Raw genomic sequence first — 19,188 nt, forward strand, 5'->3', positions numbered from 1 at the left:
GCGTCTCGTTAAGGCTGTTGGCACAAACTCTTTAACTCCGGTCATTCTGACTCATTTAATAAAACGCACAAACCAGGCGTTCGATACCCCGGCGCTGAGCATGTCTTCCGCAGAGGAGTTAATGTAAGGTGTTGCAGATTTCAATTTAAGAAAATGCCCATCGGCAAGCTCTGCAGATTGCATCTTAATTAGCATTCAACACAACCGCGGCGCCCTCGCTTGGACTCGTTCCACAATGAAGGCTCTAAATTAAATCTAATACCAAAATATAACAGCGAATTGGTTTCCTTCAGATCATTAAGATGGAGATAATACACTACAATTTAGCTCGCCCGCTAAGCTTTCAATTTCTCGGTTCCCTTTTATAAAATTGTGAACTATTTCCAAAGGTGCGTCCAAATATATATTTTACCTGCTTGATGAGAGCACAAACAAGTGTCTTTTTAAAAAACCGGCGGTGACAAGGATGTGAAATGTGTCGAGTGAAGAGGCACTTTGTGACGCGGGGAATGCGGTCGGATGAGGGAAAGTAGCTGCACAGCTTCAAGAGTTTGAATCCCTCTGGGGTCGCCGGAGCTGAAAGAGTAGATCCACTACTCCACTGCAATTTGGACCAAAGTACGCAGAACATGCCACATATTGTATTTTAAGTGGGAATGAGTGGGTTGAATGTGTAACCCATCAAATGTACAAGGTCTTTTGAACTTTGTACTTCAATATTCTCTGAAATAAAAGCAGATAATAGCGTGCACTTTTCAGAGTTGCTTTTGGATCAAACCACGATGGCTGGGTTTTAAATTGAATGTGTAAATATAAGTATCATCATCTATATGTGGTTATTATCATTCATGGCGATGATCCTGATGCTTTATTTAAAAATAAAAAAAGAGAAAGAAAGATACTCGATACAGACTGAATGATAAAATGCTGTTTACCAGTCACCAGGTGTGGCTGGAAGCATGGATTTCTTTTTATCTTGGCAACTCACTCTATAAATATACCATCATGCCGCTTTCGACATATATATCTTTTACATGCGGGTCTCTCCAGGGAGAGCGATATCTCTTCACTTCCTTCAACAGTCATGCCACAAGATGTATACGTTTATCTGCTTTTCCAAAAAGAAGTCGGTGGAATTCTGAACAGAATGTAAAGTCCTTCAGAGATCCAACATGTTTTAGTTTGTCTAAGGGGGGAGACTTCATGTCGGGCCACAAGTTGCCGCTGTTGTTTGTTTTTGTCATTAAACCACACACACACACACACACACACACGCAGGGATCGATACACTATAAACACGGACAGTGGCGTAGAACATGGACATTAGTATGGACAGAGCAGCACGAAGCCAAAACAAGCGTTTGTTTATTGTCTGCTTGATCGATTTAGGAAAGCTGGAAATGAAACTCCTAGTTTGGGAGGAATCCAGTTGTCTGAACTCAACAGAACCGACTCACTGTGCTGGTTTCAGAGTTTCTGCCATCATGGAATCAACCTCAGACCCCTGCTGTGTTCGCAGGTTGAGTCATCAAGGCGGTTCTCCAATAACGCACAAGGTGATCACAGTTCAAAACTCTCTAAAGGTGGGAGGACTTGTTTTTTTAATATTGTTCGGTTTTTCATTTTCATCGTCTCATTGTTCTCTTCGCCCTTGGCTGCGGGGATACAAAGCACCGTCACGGGTAAATATCACAACAGACAATCACTTCAAGCAGCTGTGGCAGTTGTGCACAAAGAGCCTTTTTACCCTTACTGGATAGTGGTGCCATCACACATATTGATCAACGGGAGAACAAAACCCATTTTAACTTCATTTTCAGAGCTATATAAAGACTGGCATTCCTTAATAGGGCACATTGATAAATCATTCATCTCTGCATAAAAGGGTAAGTCACTGAGATCCCCGTCTGACTGGGAGCCATCGTGAGCCTTCGCTGAGAGAAGCACAGGCCAAGGACTCGCACAATCCAGAGTCCCGGTCGGCTTAATGGGAAAGCAGGACATTCAGGAAACGGCTCGTCGTAATGAGGATGATGAATTAAAATCAAGGTAAATAATTATGAGGCCCTTAGTTGTCTGTAGATTACAGAGTGTTTGCTTTTAAGATACAACTCAGTGCTGAATAATTCATGTTGAACAACAATAATAATGGATTTGGGGCGATAACAGATTATGCAGTACAATAAGAACCACAGTTTAGCCATCACAACAGCTCAAGAATCCCCTTCTTTTTTTTTTTGAGGACAAAAACATCGTTAAAGGCAATAGTTTAGTGAAGCGTGAAGCGAGCGCCGCTAACTTTAGTAACTGTGGTAAGTGGTTTGGATTCAGTCTCTGTGGACAAAGGAGGGTTTTCTCTCCTGGCAGACAACTATTACCAATTTCACTTTTTTCTCCCTCAAACATATAACCTTGGCTTCCCACATTCATCGCGGACCCTGAATGCACCCAGCAAACACAGATACATTAGGGCTCTCAATTATAAGAATGTATAGGTCCCCTGGGCTGAATTCCCCATTCAGTCCCCCCCCTCCCTCGCCGTACTCCAACATGATGTCTAACAGCCGAGCCACCGTGCTGCACTCTCCTACACTCACTTAACATACTGCCTGAAGACAAGATATGGCCGGTTCCCATTCAGGTAATGGAATAATGTAATTTAAAGGAGATGGGGGAAAAGAAAAAAAAAAAGAAAAAAGAAAAACACAGGCAGTGTTATCAAAAGGATCTGTGAGCAGCAGAGCAGCGACGGGCCGTAGTTTACTGTTCCTGGTGATTAATATGATCCCGCTGTAATAAACAAGTATCTGTATTTGTGCAATATGTCCTTGTTTACTTACTTCCCCAGAGCAAAGCACTCCAGCCTGACTGTGACTCCTTTGGCGGCCAGAACAGATGTAGGAAAATGCACTTCAATTTTGGGCTCGTATTCACCCATGACACCTGCAGAGGGGTTAAGAAAGAGAAATTGTAGACATTAGGAGCGCGGAGATTACGGGAGCCGTCTACCTTCCCCATTTACTTGCGGGGTGCAGCACGGAGACTGACCACAGTGATTTAGAAATAATAGTCATTTCTTTTTCCATCACAGCTGGGTAATGAGCAAGGAGAAAAGGCAACAAAAAAAACCTGGAATTTCTTTAAGGGTTCCAGCTCAAACCTCTTGAAATGCTCGGGGTAAATGAAATCACAGCAATGTACAGGTGTGGAATGGCCATTATGCACACCATCTGGCGCATATTTAAATGATCAGCCTTCACTTGATGCATAGTTTAATAATAGAGCCACTGATGCTGCTGTATATCACACTTGAAGCAAGCGAGTGAATAATTACACTTTTGATCCCTGCAAGTAACAGACAATGGTTGGCTTTGTAGAATTTAGATTTTTTTTTAAATATTACACTCAAAATGTCGGAACAGGAGGATATTTTTGATATACATGAGGAGGAGCAGTTTACCCATTTCCCATCACAGAGGCTGACCACGGCAATGCGAAAAACAATCTGAACTTCCTTTTCCATCTCGGACGTGTGATGAGCATGTCATCTGCGAGCGAGGAAGAAAGTACAAAGACAAATCTAACTGTCCAGAAGATGTCTGATTTCAGCCTCCCAAAATGCTTAAATGAAATCATTGCGGCGTACAGGTGGGGAGTGAACAGTATGCTCGCCATCTGGCACATCTTTCAATTATCAGCCTTCACTTTACGCTCTGTTTGTTAATAGAGCTATTGGTACTGCTTTATTTTAAATTCAGAGCGTGCATGTGAATAATTACTCTTGATTCCTACAAACGACAGAGGATTAGAGCGAAAGCAATGTAGTCTCAGTTTATCACATAATACATTACTGATGTTTTCAAAGGTTTTTTTTAAATTCCAGACTTAAAAAATAATTTGAGAAAATCAGGAAGATGAAATAAATTGGTCTAAGTAGCACCGTTTCATCAAAAATACAATTAACAATGCAATAGGCGAGGAGTAAGAAGATTAAAGGAGCCTCTTTCTATCATCAATCCTCATTTCATAGTTTAATGAAAGATGTGTCTGTTCTGCTTTATATCGAGCTCAGAGCATGAAAATTACTTATTATACTTTTGACAGATTTATCAATATGGCACAATACATGTTTCCTCAGTTGACATTTTAAGTGCTGAAGCGATTGAAAAAAATAAGTTAATTTTTGATAAATAAGAGTACAAAGCACAAAGATAAGTAATTATAGACACACTGACACGGTCATTTATTAGTCAACAGAAAGCCTGTACACAAAAATATTTATTATTACTTATTTAATGTTACTCTGTCTTCTTTGATATAAGTTATTACTCTGTTCTATCATTATGTTTTCTTCTGTGTGGAGCAATGCTACAGTATTACGACAGCATTTCTATTCTATTCTATTCTATTCTATTCTATTCTATTCTATTCTATTCTATTCAAGTGATTCCCAATCAGGAAGGCCTGACTACCTGGTTGATTTTAAAGGCTATTAACAATTTCTTTTATGTATTAAAAAATCAATGAATCAGCATTTAATTTGTTTGTGAGACAAAACTACTAATGTAAGAGTTTACATCAAAGTGTGTCATTTATTGAAACAGATGGAGGAAAAGTACAACACATGAAGGTCATCTAAAATGTGACATCTAAGTAATTCTACCAAACAATAAAAAAACATTAAGATAAGTGATGAAATAACAGCAAAAGATATTATACAAAATTAGTGATTTCTAGAAAAAAAAAAAAAACGTAAAACAAAACAGTAAAATGTGGAGGGGGCGGGGCTTGTCATTTGTAACAACAATAATTGGGAATTGCTTTACACTTGGTTCAATGTTAGGTTTTTAATTTTAAGAGTTAACTAGTTATAAGTATTAATAGTTTTAATATAATATCATCGAAAGTGAATTTTCTGTGGATATTGTGGCGCCCCCTGGAGGCCATGGTGCTTTAGCATTTGCCTACATTGCCTAATGGGCCAGCCTGCTCTGGGTCGGCGTCGGGGGGTCATCAAAGTTTTCAATGGTAAAAATTTAGGTCCCTCCGGAAAAAATTTGCTCATCACTTTTCTGCTCTATTCTGTTCTATTCCAATATTCTTGCACTTTGCAATGTAGAGATGAACCACGATAATTTAAAAGAATACTGGAATTTTCTTTTTCATTATCTGTGTAATAAGGATGAGGTGAGGAACAAAACTTCCAGAAGTTTTCTCATGTCACCTTTAAGAAACGCTTCAATGAAATCATCGTGGTGGAGAGTGCATTCTGCAAAACCGTCTCGCACATCTTTCAATTATCAGCGGTTTTATGCACCGTTTGTTAATTTCTACTGCCTCATTGCAAATTCGGAGCATGCATGTGCATCATTACACTCACGAGCTCCACACAGAACGGTGAGTCGGCTGGTTTTATCATGCAGTGTATTACATCTCAGTGTTTGAAGAATCCAGTAACATTTTTCAATATGGAGCACAAATTTAGGCACGATCACAAAGTACAAGATAAGTTACTATAAAACTACAACACAAAAAAAGCCATAACTGACAGAGACGAGCCATTAAAATGATTCAATAACAAATATTCTGCTGCGACAACAGGGAACAGAACTCTGTGGTCCTCGAGAATTAGTAATCCTCTGGCAAATCCGCAAACACTTTGTGAAGGACACGAGCGATAATGCGTTATCAGTCTTGCTAAGTGCCACGATGACTAACACCTTCATTCCAAGTCATAGCCAGAGGACATGATTTCATTCTTTATTTGTCACTCCGCTGAGCTGTGTGTTTATTTCCGTTTGCAGGGATGATATGTCACGTGACCGCCATCCGATCTGGAGCAACCATCGTCTCAGGTCTAATTCCAATTATTGGTCCTGTTTGAGGGGAATTAAATGAATACTAAACAGGGTTTTTATTTATTTATTTTTTCCCAACAACATATTAAATCCATTGGCTGACTTCCAGCTCCGCCACCTGCCCGACCTCACATCAAAACATATCAGAACATATGCAGTGTGGCTCCACATGCATTATAAAGTACACGATGGGGAAGACAAACGGCCGGCGTGACATTTGAGAAACCATAATTACACCTCCTACGTGTACCTGACACTTTTTATGTGCCGGAATGAATGCAGCAGAAGGAGCCGGGTTATTGAATTGTGGCCCATGACGTATGGAAAAGGGCTTTTATGATATTTGTTCCAAAGAACTTTTCAATTTCAATCCCATTTTCAACATTTATGGGTCCAAAGCAGCCCCTCACATATAATGAATTTGTAATATTTCATTGGCTCCTGCTATGGTATATTCAATATCATGTTCAGTCGCGCTGGCTGGACTTGATAGAAGTGAAAGAAATAACGTCGAGGCTCTGAGTAGTAAAATACTGCCAACTTGAAATTCTGTGTTCAATTTATTAATTACATTATTGCTTTTTATGTCGTGTTTTGTTCTTGGAATCAGTTTCAAAGTATGAAATATGCTCTGAAAGTTGCCCAAACTCATAACATCAGTGGTGTTTGACTGGCTCTCTCATCCAGTAATAGGTGTGTACCGAACAAAAACACGGATTAAAAATTACTGACAGTCGAGTTACGACATATTTTGAAGATTCAGACACACTCATCAACAACAATTATATTAAATTACTCGCTTAATTTCATTAAATCTGACATCTCTCTCTTTTTATCGTACATTTCTTCTGAATTTATCTGATCCAGATGGACCGCTCTCATTAAGTATAAATGTTCTACTGGAGTGATCAGAGAGGAAGACGTCCTTATTCCTCGTCTTCATCTGTAATGCAGCAGCAATGCAGCCATGTTTTATTCAGGGAACATGAATAATATTACACTAAATGTTGCAATAAGCCGGATGATGTCGCATCATGCTACATTATTAATTGACCTTTTATTGATTTTTGCGTGATGATTAGAAGCTGCAGGTTGGGAATTTGACACTTTGACAATCGTTGCATAATGAATAATGCAATATGTTCACAGTTTATTTAATTTTTTCAAAGAAAACTAGAACTGATAGCTGTCTACAGATGGTGGGCTTGCCAAAATGTGTATTTTCAGGGTAAAGGACACCAGAAAAAAAAAGCCTGCTGACATTCAGCATGTCTCTGGGCCTCAGGTATTCAATACTAGTTTACAGCGCGGTGGAGAAAATATCCCCAAGCGGAGATGACATGTGCCTGCAAACATTATGTTTCATTAATATCACTGCTGGTGTGTGGAGAGGTGGAGAGAAGGGATTGAAAAAGTAATAACACCGCTGGTGCTGTAGCACCGTACCACTGCGAGTTAATAATTAATCACTAATTTGTGGTATCAATGGGACGACAATGCACTGTGTTCATTTTGTGTCAATTTTAGGCTTATATATCAAGAAAAGCAGAACAACAGGTAAAATCTTAAATTACTGTATTGTTTCTAAACTTACGGGTCAAATATAAGGGTCAAAACATAAGGCCCGTGGGCCAAAACTGGCCTGCAGAAGGCTCCAATCTGGCCCAGGAAACATTGAAGCAAATGGTAAGAAAATTCCAAAGAAAATACAGATTTTTTTTTTTTTTTTTTTTTTTTTTAAACAAAATTCTGAAGCGTTGCAGACACAAGCTGCGATATCAGTGGCGCCACCATGAAAGACAGCAGGGTGAGTTTGTAAAAACATACATAATGTAACAGCTATAGGAGAAGTTTTCTTTCAGGAGGTTCAGGTCTCAGGACTGCTCTGAGGCTTATGTTAATACTCCTAAAACAATAATAGTCAAGCTCTGAGGCAGGTACAAAAAGAAGGGATGCCAGAAAAACCTGCAAAATCACTGAAACAAGTGAGTAAAAAAATGCTTTTATTAGCTGACATGAGCTTCACATGCGCTCCACACCGGAGCAGGAACATGCTACTGGAGCCCTTCAGATCAATCGGCAGAGCGAGCTCCTTTTCAAATCCAGCCTTCATTTGCATGGCTGTCCTGCTCAAGGTGGAGTGTGACGCTGCGATCAATGGCCTCCAGCTGGGTATAATGGAGGCCAGATGCTTGTTTTGATTAAGAGAGTGGTTGCTGGAGCCGACGGTAGCAAGATCTGTCTGCGGCGTAATAATCACTCGCGCTCACAGAGGTGCAGACTGCAGCGTCTAATTGGTCCGACTCCAGTGACTGAAGGGTGCACAGCGCACAGCGACATTGAGGTGACAGCTGTGAGGCCAGCCAATGTAATTTTCCACATTTTACAGCCACCTTCAACAAGAAGATGACTTCGGAACAAGTCCCATCTTTGGCATCTTGGAGGTTTAATTTGGCCGTGTTGTTCACACAGCAAGGTATTGATAGACCGCCAGGATGGGCTGCTATCACAGTGACTCTCAACTATAAAACTGTCAAGTCCCAGGAGAACCTGGACCCAGTCATGACAGTCCGGACGCTGCTATTGTTGCTGTTGTTCATCTACTTCAGCACTGTAGATCAACTATCCTATTTTTCGCACTATAAGGTGCACTTAAAATACTTTATTTTCTCAAAAATCTACAGTGCGACTTATAATCCGGTGCATTTTATGTATGAACCGCGCCGCCGCCAGTCAGGAGCCTGGCGGTGTGGTGTGTACTGGTGGAAGGTAACGCCAGGAGAGATGGAGGTAGTGCGTCCGTTGGGACACAAGTTCCCGAAAAACCCCAAAGGAGAAAAAGAAGGCACCTGTTAACATCGCTTAATTAAGCTTATTATTTATTTACATCTTATTATTGTAGCATCGTTGCTGTAGGTGTTATTTCTTACCACTAAGTTTCGTTCGAATGCGCCGCTGTGGCGTGAGTGGCTGGGAAGGAGCAGGGGGCGGGACCAGGAAGTGAGTGTGTGTTTGCGTGTGTGACGGAGAAGCGGAGAGAGAGCATCCTCTCAGCTGTTTTTTTCTTCTGGTTACACTGTTGTGTTGCTGTAGTGTTGCCATGGTTACGGCCAAAAGTTCTGAAGCTTAATAAACCAGCAGTAAGACATCAAATTAACCTTCGTTTCAACTGGATCGCTGGACGTTACGTCATTATAATCCGTTGTGACTTATCTATGAACACAGGGCCATCACTGACATGTTCCTTTTTTTATTGCACCTTATAATCCGGTGCACCTTATGGCCCTAAAAATACTGTATTTACTACGACACGCACTTTAACAGCGTTTCAAAATTGCTGCATTCAAAAAGTTCCACTTTGGAGAGCCATTTTCAAAAAATGCTGCTTTTGCTAAACCACCAAAATGCAGAGTTTTCTGTCGTCACTTGAACGTGCTTTTTTTGTGTGAACGAGGGTTAAAAGTAGAGCATCAGAGCCACGGCGTACACGATGCTGCAAAGTGTGCCTCTTTCGCTCCGCTCATTGTTAAAGACAGTGAATGAAGCCTTTGTGTTTGTTTATCCGAGCACACAACACATTAAAATGCTGATAGCAGACTGACCACATGCCCTTCCCACTCAATTGTGCATTTCGGTTAGCGAGAAACACAAACCAATTTAGCACTGTTGTGCGTTAAGTATTATGTATATCTCTGGGGGGCACTTCATATGAGGTTATGTAAATACGGACGGAGAATGTTGCTGGAAGGGATGTGATCCTTAAGAGGTGAATATGTGGCACAGCATTTGGAGCAGAGTGGTTTCAGAGACTCAGAGGCCAATCCGCGGCTTCACTGTGGACGAGATCTCACTGCTTCTCCGAAGCCCTGACAGCGTGAAGTGATGGACATTCCTCTGTGTAGTCACATGTAAACCCACAAAAAAAAAAAAAAAAAACAAAGAAAAAAAGAAAACCTCCAGGTGAAATTCACTCACGAATCCAACAAACAGCCCCGAAGCATGGCTCCTGAGAGGCTAGTATAAAGAGCAAAATCCCATCCGCAGCAAGGGCCATTGATTCAGTTAATTTTATGCAGGAAAATGATTTCCCTGATGGCCAGTTTCACCAAAGCACATTGTGAGCAAAGAAGGCTCCCCGCACTAATGTTAAAGCATTGCTCACTATCTATTTATGGTGTGTGCGAAATCCAGAACGCCCTCCACCAACACGAGGCGCGCCACTTTTATTAACCTATCTGATCTGAAAATATTTCTCCAAATGTATTACGTTTGGAAGAAGTGCGGCGGCTGAATATAAAACGTGCTTTTAGAGTTTCATCAGAGCTAAACAGGTTCGGAGACAGCGAGAGAGAGAGAGAGAGAGAGAGAGAGAGAGAGAGAGGGAGAGGGAGAGGGAGAAGGCAAAAGATTACTGAGAAAACCAAACATCTCGCTATCTGTGGTATAAGCAATAAACTGCTCACCATCGGTCTTGAGTGTCAGGGGCGTCGGAGGACTGAGGACCCTCGCGTTGGTCACCGGGTTCTTCACCAGACAAATGTAGCTTCCTACATCTGAGGGCTGCGCCTTGGAGATATACAAGTTCCCCGTGTCCTGGGAGATGAAGCGTCGGCTGTCTTCGGCGACAAACGAGGGGAACTCATTAAACACCCAGCTGTAGATAATCTCTGGAAAAAGCAGAGGGAGCAAAACACGCATTAGAAAAACACACTTGATCTTTCTAAAAGTCATCGGTGGACAAAATCATCAGTGTGCTTAATTCTGACATTTCAAAAGACGTCAACTTTAGAGCCGCTAAATTGTGCTTCTCTGCTAATAAATACCGATTCCGTTGTATTCTATCGACTGCCGAGGAGCGGCGAAGCACTCTTGTACAGCTTGATTGTTTGCAAGGTGAGGAGTTTAAGGCCATTTCTGCTCTATCGTCCATCCATCCGTCTTCCATGCAGCTCTCTGCAGCCCCGGAGCTGCAGGTCGCCACGGCCGATCCCTGCAGGCGGAAGATGAGGACGGCCCGCATCCTGGATCGGCCGCCAGTTCGCCACAGAACAAACACAGAGGCAGACAGTCACATTCACACCTCCAGGCAGTTTTACAAGCCTCTAATTAAACTCAACCGGCTTGACTTCAGGAGCAAACCCAGAAAAACCCACAGGGACTCAAACCGAGGACGTTCTCCTTGAGAAGTGCCAACCGCTGCACCACCGTGCTGTCACATAGTCTATTGTTTTCAATAAATGAAGACGTGTAATATCTGTGTATTGTACTATTAGTTCAATTATGCACACACAGTTCAAACCAACGTCAAACAGGGAACAGTGATAAAACCATGAATAATTCAGCCGAATGCTTATAATGCTGGCAGTGTAACTCACAACCTAATACAGATGAAAACATTAGTAATTTAAAGGCATCATGACTACAGAAAGAGATGATCTTGTCCTTATTAAATGACTAATCGACAGACGACAGAACAGAAAAGTTAAACAGAGAAGGAGGAGGAGAGGAGGGAGGGGGTATAATTAACCTGCAGTACTAAAACCAATGAAAAATAGGTTTATAATTATTGATTATCCACTAAACTTTGTTGTGTCCAGGTACATGATAGTAAGCTTTCCTTCATCTGAGATTTTCAACCCAATGATGTTAACTCACTACTTTTTGTGTAACTTTGAACGGCAGTAAAAATGAGTCTTCTGTGAGGAACGCATGGTGATCAAACATGAGGTCCGTGGGTCAAAACCGGCCTTTGAGGGACTCCAATCCGGCCCGTCAAACCGCCAGGCAAAACATAAATGAATAAAAGCAAAGCAAATCTCAAAACCTAGCTCAGGTTTTTAATGAAAAACACAAGGTACAAAATATGATCAACTAACAAATTTAATAATGTCGAACAGAAGCATCTTATTGTGCGAGACAAGATGCAAAAAGCTCGACGCTGACTTTACAGCTGATGATCGCTAAATGTTTATAAAGATATTTGCTTCGAGCAGGAATCATTTATATTTTATTCATGACTAATAGTGGGTGGAAATAGCAGGTAGAATCTCATGATCCTTGCCGATAAGGCGATGTTATACGTCTTTACAAATCAATTTGATTTACATTTCTGACAAGTAAAAAAAAAAATGGAGGGATGGAAGAAAAATGACTGACTTAGAAAGACAGAACTGCTGTGCCATACATCGTTGTCTTAATAAATGGATTGTTAAACGGATAAAATAATATATTAAATATTCCCAGTGACATTTCACTACTCTTTGATCTGCATCCATAATCCACAATAAACAAAAGGATTACTGTCTTGTCCTCCTGGGAAACAACAAAGATCTGATGTTTTCGGAGATGCAGACATCTCAGAAAACAGCTCCGAACTCAACCCAGCACTCCATTTAAGAGCAACACTTGTTCAAGCAATAAAACCAATTAAGATCAAAAGGAGTTGAACAACAGATTGATTTGCGAAGAGGGCTTCTTTTGAGTTATATAGTGAGAGACGCACTCAATAACATAAAGAAAGTGAGGCTAAACGGGTCAGAAAAGGACACAGCAATCATTCAGACAAGGCAGCAGCACACACTGTACTCTTGCAAACAGGAAGTCTTAACTAGATACTGATAAAAAAAACAAGCATTTATCTCTGCACTAAATGAAAAACAACCTTTGAAACAGGTTTTTTTCCCCCCAAAGGTCATCACACTTTAGCTTCATAAAAAGAAAACACTATTTACTCAAGATGCACATAAAAACTGATCAAAGCCATGAGATGGGAAATAATAAACTTTTCACGTCTCAGTGATTCCAAATTGTTTTCACTCATGATTCCGATCTAATTTAAGTGGCATTTTTAATGTCTTTGAATCCGCCCACAACCAATTTAACCCAAACATTGTTTAACGCTCTCCAATACAACGTGAATCTGAATCGTGACACGCTCCGACTCTCCTGGGCATTCATCACGGCCGCAGACGCATCGGCCGTGGCGTTTAATTTTCACTGTTTGGGATCGTTTTTCATTTCATGTGAACAGTGTTGAAGAAATAAATCATAATCCTACCTGTGTTGTGTGTTTGAGCATAATTTGTGAATATGGAGAAATAGGCATCAAAATGAAGGCGCCGGGCCAGTTATGATAATATGATGATAAAACTTTAGTAACATAACATGGATAGCATAAAACCAGTGCTGAATACAGTTTATTTTATTAATTAAGTATAACGCACTGTGATTACATTTACATTTTTTAACCACGTGAATGCAAAGAGGAAGTTCAACCATTACTGAAAGTATCTTGAACATATACTTAGGAGCAATATTTCATGTTATCACTATTTTTGTTTAAATCTGAGCATCTCTGTGTTTACTCAGTTCCCTGTTTGTGGTTCATAAATACTGATTGATTTGTCACGGTGAATTCAGCAGCTTCACACAGACAGGGCAAGTGAAATGAAAAGCCATTGTTCTGGAGTGCACCTTCACCACTCGGTTGATCATATTCATGAGTTATATTCCCTATTGATCCACTTGGTCAATGTAATACAAGCAACGCAACACGAGGGTCTCTCGCATTGTGTCGTTGCAACTGAAACGTGGGTCAATTTTACAGCTTACAGCGGCAAGACGGCAACAAATTTTAAATGACAGAAAATCACTAGTTCCATTATGCTGCTATCACTCCACAACATCATCCCCCGTGTTTGATTTTAATTAGCTGTCAATCACACTTCTGACCATTTTGAGTAGGGAAAAAAAAAAAAAAAAAAAAAAAAACCTGGGCTGCATATACGATTTGATTTTTAAATGACACACCACCTCTGGAAAAAAAAATCAGCACTGCAATTCTAAAACTTTAAAGATAATTTATGCCGGTCAGTCATTATGCATCATTATTCTTTCTTTTTTTTACTGATCAGCCTTGTCAAGGACTCTCTGGTTGCTATCATGACATCCATGGGCAGTGAGGAGCACTTGGATTCCGCTCCCGGGGGGGCAGTGCAGCTTATGACAGGGCTGATGCAAACAGAAAACCTGGATGATTCATGGCTCACATAAGAGCTTGCATTAGAGGACAACCGTAGAGAGGGATCGTCTGGATGTGCCATTAAAGAAACGCTGGCCATGCTCTGCCTATGTGAAATAATTGGCGAGGTAACATTTCTTTCCTTTTCTAATGATGCAGCAAATTCGATCTCTGAGGATCTGTGTTGTGGCTCCGTTGTCACCATGACTTATCACACTCGTCATCTGAGCAGCATGGATGGATGGAGAAGAGAGTGGATGGCAACAACAGCAACAAAAACCCACAACAACATCCAAACAAAATGCTGAAAATAAATAAATAAAATAATGAAAGTGATAATTCAGCTTGGCGCAGTAATAAAAAACATTACCTGCTGTGATGGAAATTGTGATGAACAGTGATGAGTTTATGGACAGTCCCAACGGAAATGAAGAGGAGAAGATGTACTCCTCTCTGCTGAAAAGCGAAACTCTTACCTGGTGAATGAGGAGGGGGGGTGCACATCAGCACCACGCCCTGGCCTTCCCGCACAGAAACGCCACCCCGGGCCTTTGGGCTGAAGGCAGCAAGATCTGGAACGGCACGCAAAGACAATTCATCTTAGAAAGTCAGGAAAATAGGACACTTGATAGGGTTTGAATTTGTCCTCTTGATGGCATCAAGATAAACGTTTTTTTATTAGGTTAGAAAACCCGGCCACGTAATAAATGACACGTTGGGCATTTCTGTCTCTAGCCCATTGTCAAATACCCAGCAACCACCAGACCGACCCATCAACCCAACTGTTCACCCGACCAGTTAGCCAGACACCGAATACACTGATCAGTCAAACGATCAGCTGACCAACCCTTTGACTGGCCAACAAACTTGAACTTTAAAGAACACTTAACCTGAATAGTTAGAGAACAAAAATGCTCAAGGCAGTTAAAATATATCCTTTAAAGGTGCATTATGCAATTTGCTCGTTTTATGCGAAACATCGACCCCTGCAGGCCTTGGACGTAACTGCAGTACTGTACGTGCACAGAAGAGGGGAACTCCTTCCTCGCTCTTTTAGCAGCGCTTGAGTGAAATGTAAGTGTCTTTTGCCTGGTGGGGTCTGCGCTGGAGTTGTGGCAGTGCTAGAAGCCGGTCTTTTCTTACTTTCTGGAAGTTCCATCCTCAGTACTGCTCAGTTGTTGCTTGTTAAGCATCTGGCGGAGTAATGGTGGACAAAACGAAACTTAAGGGTATCAGGCCAGCGGGAGCGCGCATTACGTCATGCTCAGAGCGATTCGTACCCGAATCACTCATATTTCTGTGCCTTCAGTGCCCTGCACAGGAAAATAGGAGCAACTGCGATCTTGCAGAAATAGCTCTTGCTGCCCATCAGGCAAAGGTGAAAACGTGTGTGGGTGTGAATAATTGATAATTTGATATTTAAAACTGCGCTGTGCTCCTTTAATAAATATTTCAGCTGATGTCAGGAGTTACAATTATCTGAACTGATGTAACACCATACAATAAAGAACAAAACCTTAATTTTTAAGTGAAATTGGCTTAGATGCTGAAGATGTTCTGTGGTTTACAGCGATCACTTCTATTGCACTGTTTGTTTGATCATTATTTGCCTCTGAGCCTAGTTTTTCTCTCAAAGTAGCACAAAGCAGATTAGATATGAAATTCTTAAAAAACCTAACACCGCCTCTTTAATTTTCTGTTAAAGCGGTGCCAGAATGTGGAGATCCAGCGGCAGCCTGCTGACCCAGTACTGTTCACGTCTCCACCACGTCTGGTCTCATCACTTTGAGAGTTTACCACCAACCTCGGACTGTTGGACAATTACACCTCGGAGTGAGTTGGGAAACCTGCATATCTGGCACATTTATTAATAACCGCAGTTCATGACCTTCATTTTAATATGCGCCATGCAGTCAGTGTTCGGGTCTGATTCGCAGAGATTACGTTTCGAGGGCTGTAAAGTGCATGCTCATGCAAATATATTGTTTGTTTTGCAAGTGATCAACTAAGGATGACACCATGAGCGACGTCGGTATTGTATAAATGGCTTTGCATGCATTAAGCCTTGTTTACACAAGCTCGATCTGCTGGAAACTTCTCCGCTCGTTTCCTTGAATTCGCCGTGGAGTAATCGGACGGAACAGCGAGTCCTCACAGGCACAAAACGAGCTGTGATATCACTGAGTTGCACCTGATGGTGGAGGAAGTTATCAAACACATCAGAGTGTTGGAGAAATTAAATCTGAATTTGGCAGTGAGAAAATACAACACAGTATGGCTGCTGATGGAGAACAAAGTCAGGGTTTGAGTTTAAAAACATAGTGTATGGTAGCTAAAAAACTTTTCCATATTCATGAAATCAAATGCAGCCAAAGTACGTTTTATTTTGCACGTGTGATTCTGTCACAACCGGGGAACGGACCCAAATGCAGACAACAAGACAGAGACGCCACTAAATAGGCTGGGATAGGGGCAGAGGCCGGACATGACTGGATAACTGAAAGACTTTGGTGACATGAGGTGAAGCAGACAGACACAGGACAGGACAGAAGACCCAGCCAGGGGGCGGGACTCAGAGTCTTGACAGATTCTCAGTGTGTCTCACTGGGAGATCAGCTTCCACGGGTGTGAATTAAACATCACTTTTGTACCAGTTTTGATATTTTCAAATTTTCAGTAAGTGAGACTCTCAGACTTCATTGATATGGACGTTTTTAGGTGATAACTGAAAAATGTTGCGTTTACATGACCCCGGTGCTCGGAGCCACTGAAAATGCAACTTTATGAAAACACTCCAACTCTTCTGCTGACGGATAATAACAACCTTTACCAGAGCGTCTCTGACTGGACTGGGTAGTTTTAGGCTGAGAGCAATAACAAACCAACTTCACCGTATGGCCAGTTTTTAAATGTGTGAGAGTTTTAGAAGTTTGGATGACTTTGGAAGTTGTGAGGGTTGTGCAGATATCCATCTCACTTTCAGGAGTGGTAAATAAAGTTTTCAGTCATTTCTGCTGCAGTAATTATCAAATCGAAAATGAGCTCCATTTATTCACCGTGAGGAGATGAAAAGAAAACAATAAAACGCACAAAACTTTTTTCAACCACAGAAACAAACAGTGAGAGTGGTAAAAAGAGATGGCCCAATGTCACGAGATCAGACAGCGGATTAATATTTCATGTGCCACGCTTCACCTTTCTCGGCGGAATCAGCCCAGAGTGTAGCCTGTCATACGACTTGGATTTGCAAGCGTTCAATCCACACCACAAATCAATTTGCCAAGGTCCCTATTTCCTGTGCTTACAACAAGCCAGATCGAGCAGCGAGCAGACAGTTTATCAGCTCCTGACAGTCGGCGGTGTTGGAACAGCAATACACCAAGCTTAAAAAATGCCCATGATTGTCGATTGCTTTTCTTGCTGCCCGGCGTTACTTAAAATTAACTATGATTGATTGAACCTTTGGCCCGAAACTGATTCCACACACAGTTGACTGCTAATTCAGACGTTTCAGCCTGAGTCAACTAGCCTGTCCATACTGCGCCGTGTCTAAACGCTGGCATCGTGTCAGCTTCCGTCTCTCAGTTTTCTTGGACCGCCGTCCGTCCTGGCCCGGTCGGTATGTGCGACTGGTGTGAATTCATTTCTGCTCACAATGAGCCACCTGAGGAGGGATGGAAAGTCAATGATTGTCACTGTGTTCACTATTGATTCACCAGCAGCTGTCGCCAGGTCGTCTTCTCCTTTTCCTTTTGTCTGAGTCGCTTCCTTCTTCCCCCTTTTTCCTTTGTCTTCAAATGTTTGACATGAATTATTCACTGTCTTTGATGAATAGTTTTAATTAGTAAGAAGACAATTAAGTAATCTACATATTTGTCATTATTTGATAAAAGGATGTGAGGCAAGTGCATAAGATGTGTTTGTATAAAACACATGAGAGACACGAGTGCACCAATAATTTCTGACCTACAACATGGCTGCTGGATTTGGCAGCGATCGAGTGAGAGTTTGTTTAGATATTCCCTTCTCTTCAATTATTCCGCAAGGCTACTTATTCAGGAAAAAGAGACTTCTTGGACAGCTTGGCTAATTTAATAAATTATAAATGTGATATCTTACATAATGTATTTCTTCTCGGTAAAACTCCTGTCACTCAGTGAGAAGTGAGCCCACAGTAAATCCACTTTAAGAGACACATTGCACTCGTGGACAAGATGATGGGGGAGGTCTTTCTAGGGAAACATCTCTAGGCACATGGGAAATTATGCATTTTACGTCTCAGACTGCTACAACATTGGCCATCGGGGAGAAATCAGAACGCCACCTACTGTACAGTAAACTTTTGATTGAAGTGAGGTGTGTGAAACAAGCGGATCACCGCGCTGCATGGGAAACCGACAAACAATCGCTCAACAGACTTTCAGACATTCAGATGTTTTGGTATGTTAAATTTTTAAATGCCCTATCAGTTGCCTTTGCAAACTACAGTTATGTAACTGAATCAATATTAATGGGTTTTTAATAATGTAAAAACAGCTCGGTCATGAGAGCTTCCTCAAAAAATTACAAGTCAACATATGTTCGTATAAATCTTTAAAATCCAGAAATGCAATGATGAAATTTGCAGCAAGCGGAGGAGCAGGTGTTCAATGTAAATGAGTTATTTCAAGGTCAGCATGAATTCAATCAATGGGCATTAACTACTGATAGTGTCGAACATCCCGGAGAAGTGTGCGTGTGTGTGTGCAGACCTTCCGACGCTCGAATCAAAGCGTCCCGTTAATTTTATTACCACTGTAGCAGCTCGGAGCGGCGCGATACCTGAGCCTCAGCCAGCGTCTCGGCTGCAGGGAGGGAGGAAGTCTTTGGGGAGAAAGATCAGAGGCCTCCTTTCTGCCTGCTGCCTTCAAAGTCACGGCTGAAAAGCAGCCCAAGTGTGAGTTCAGCAGCTCAGAATTTCAAAAACAAAAGGAGAGAGAGAGAGAGAGAGAGAGAGAGAGAGAGAGAGAGAGAGAGAGAGAGAGAGAGACGGAGAAAAAAAAGCATCCGACTGAAACATCTTTGGAACAGAGTACATGGCCGGTGCATGGAATATAGAGAGCCTTGACTCTGGCTGGTTTGCTCCAACTCTCCCCTGATTTCTCACGTGGACCACAGTTGTGTTCAGATGCCAGCTCAACAAAACAACCCTCTGGACTGGGGGCGCACTGATACCAAAGTACCGGGTATCAAGTCCGATACTTCATGGACAAACAGCACAACGTGATGAAGCACAACCTGAGCCACTGTGGTAAACCCGACAAATAATGT

General features: G+C 41.6%; 1 protein-coding gene across 1 annotated transcript in view; it reads right to left on the bottom strand.

Moving 5' to 3' along the window:
- Positions 1-19,188, bottom strand: part of cntn5 (contactin 5) — a 131,826-nt gene that overhangs the window by 38,433 nt on the left and 74,205 nt on the right. Inside the window, 3 exon segments of the mRNA XM_030107969.1 lie at positions 2,841-2,943; positions 10,322-10,525; positions 14,355-14,450. Of these exon segments, the coding sequence (XP_029963829.1) occupies positions 2,841-2,943; positions 10,322-10,525; positions 14,355-14,450 (403 nt within the window).

This window comes from Salarias fasciatus, chromosome 14 (genome assembly GCF_902148845.1).
Source record: "Salarias fasciatus chromosome 14, fSalaFa1.1, whole genome shotgun sequence".
In the NCBI taxonomy this organism is placed as follows: domain Eukaryota; kingdom Metazoa; phylum Chordata; class Actinopteri; order Blenniiformes; family Blenniidae; genus Salarias; species Salarias fasciatus.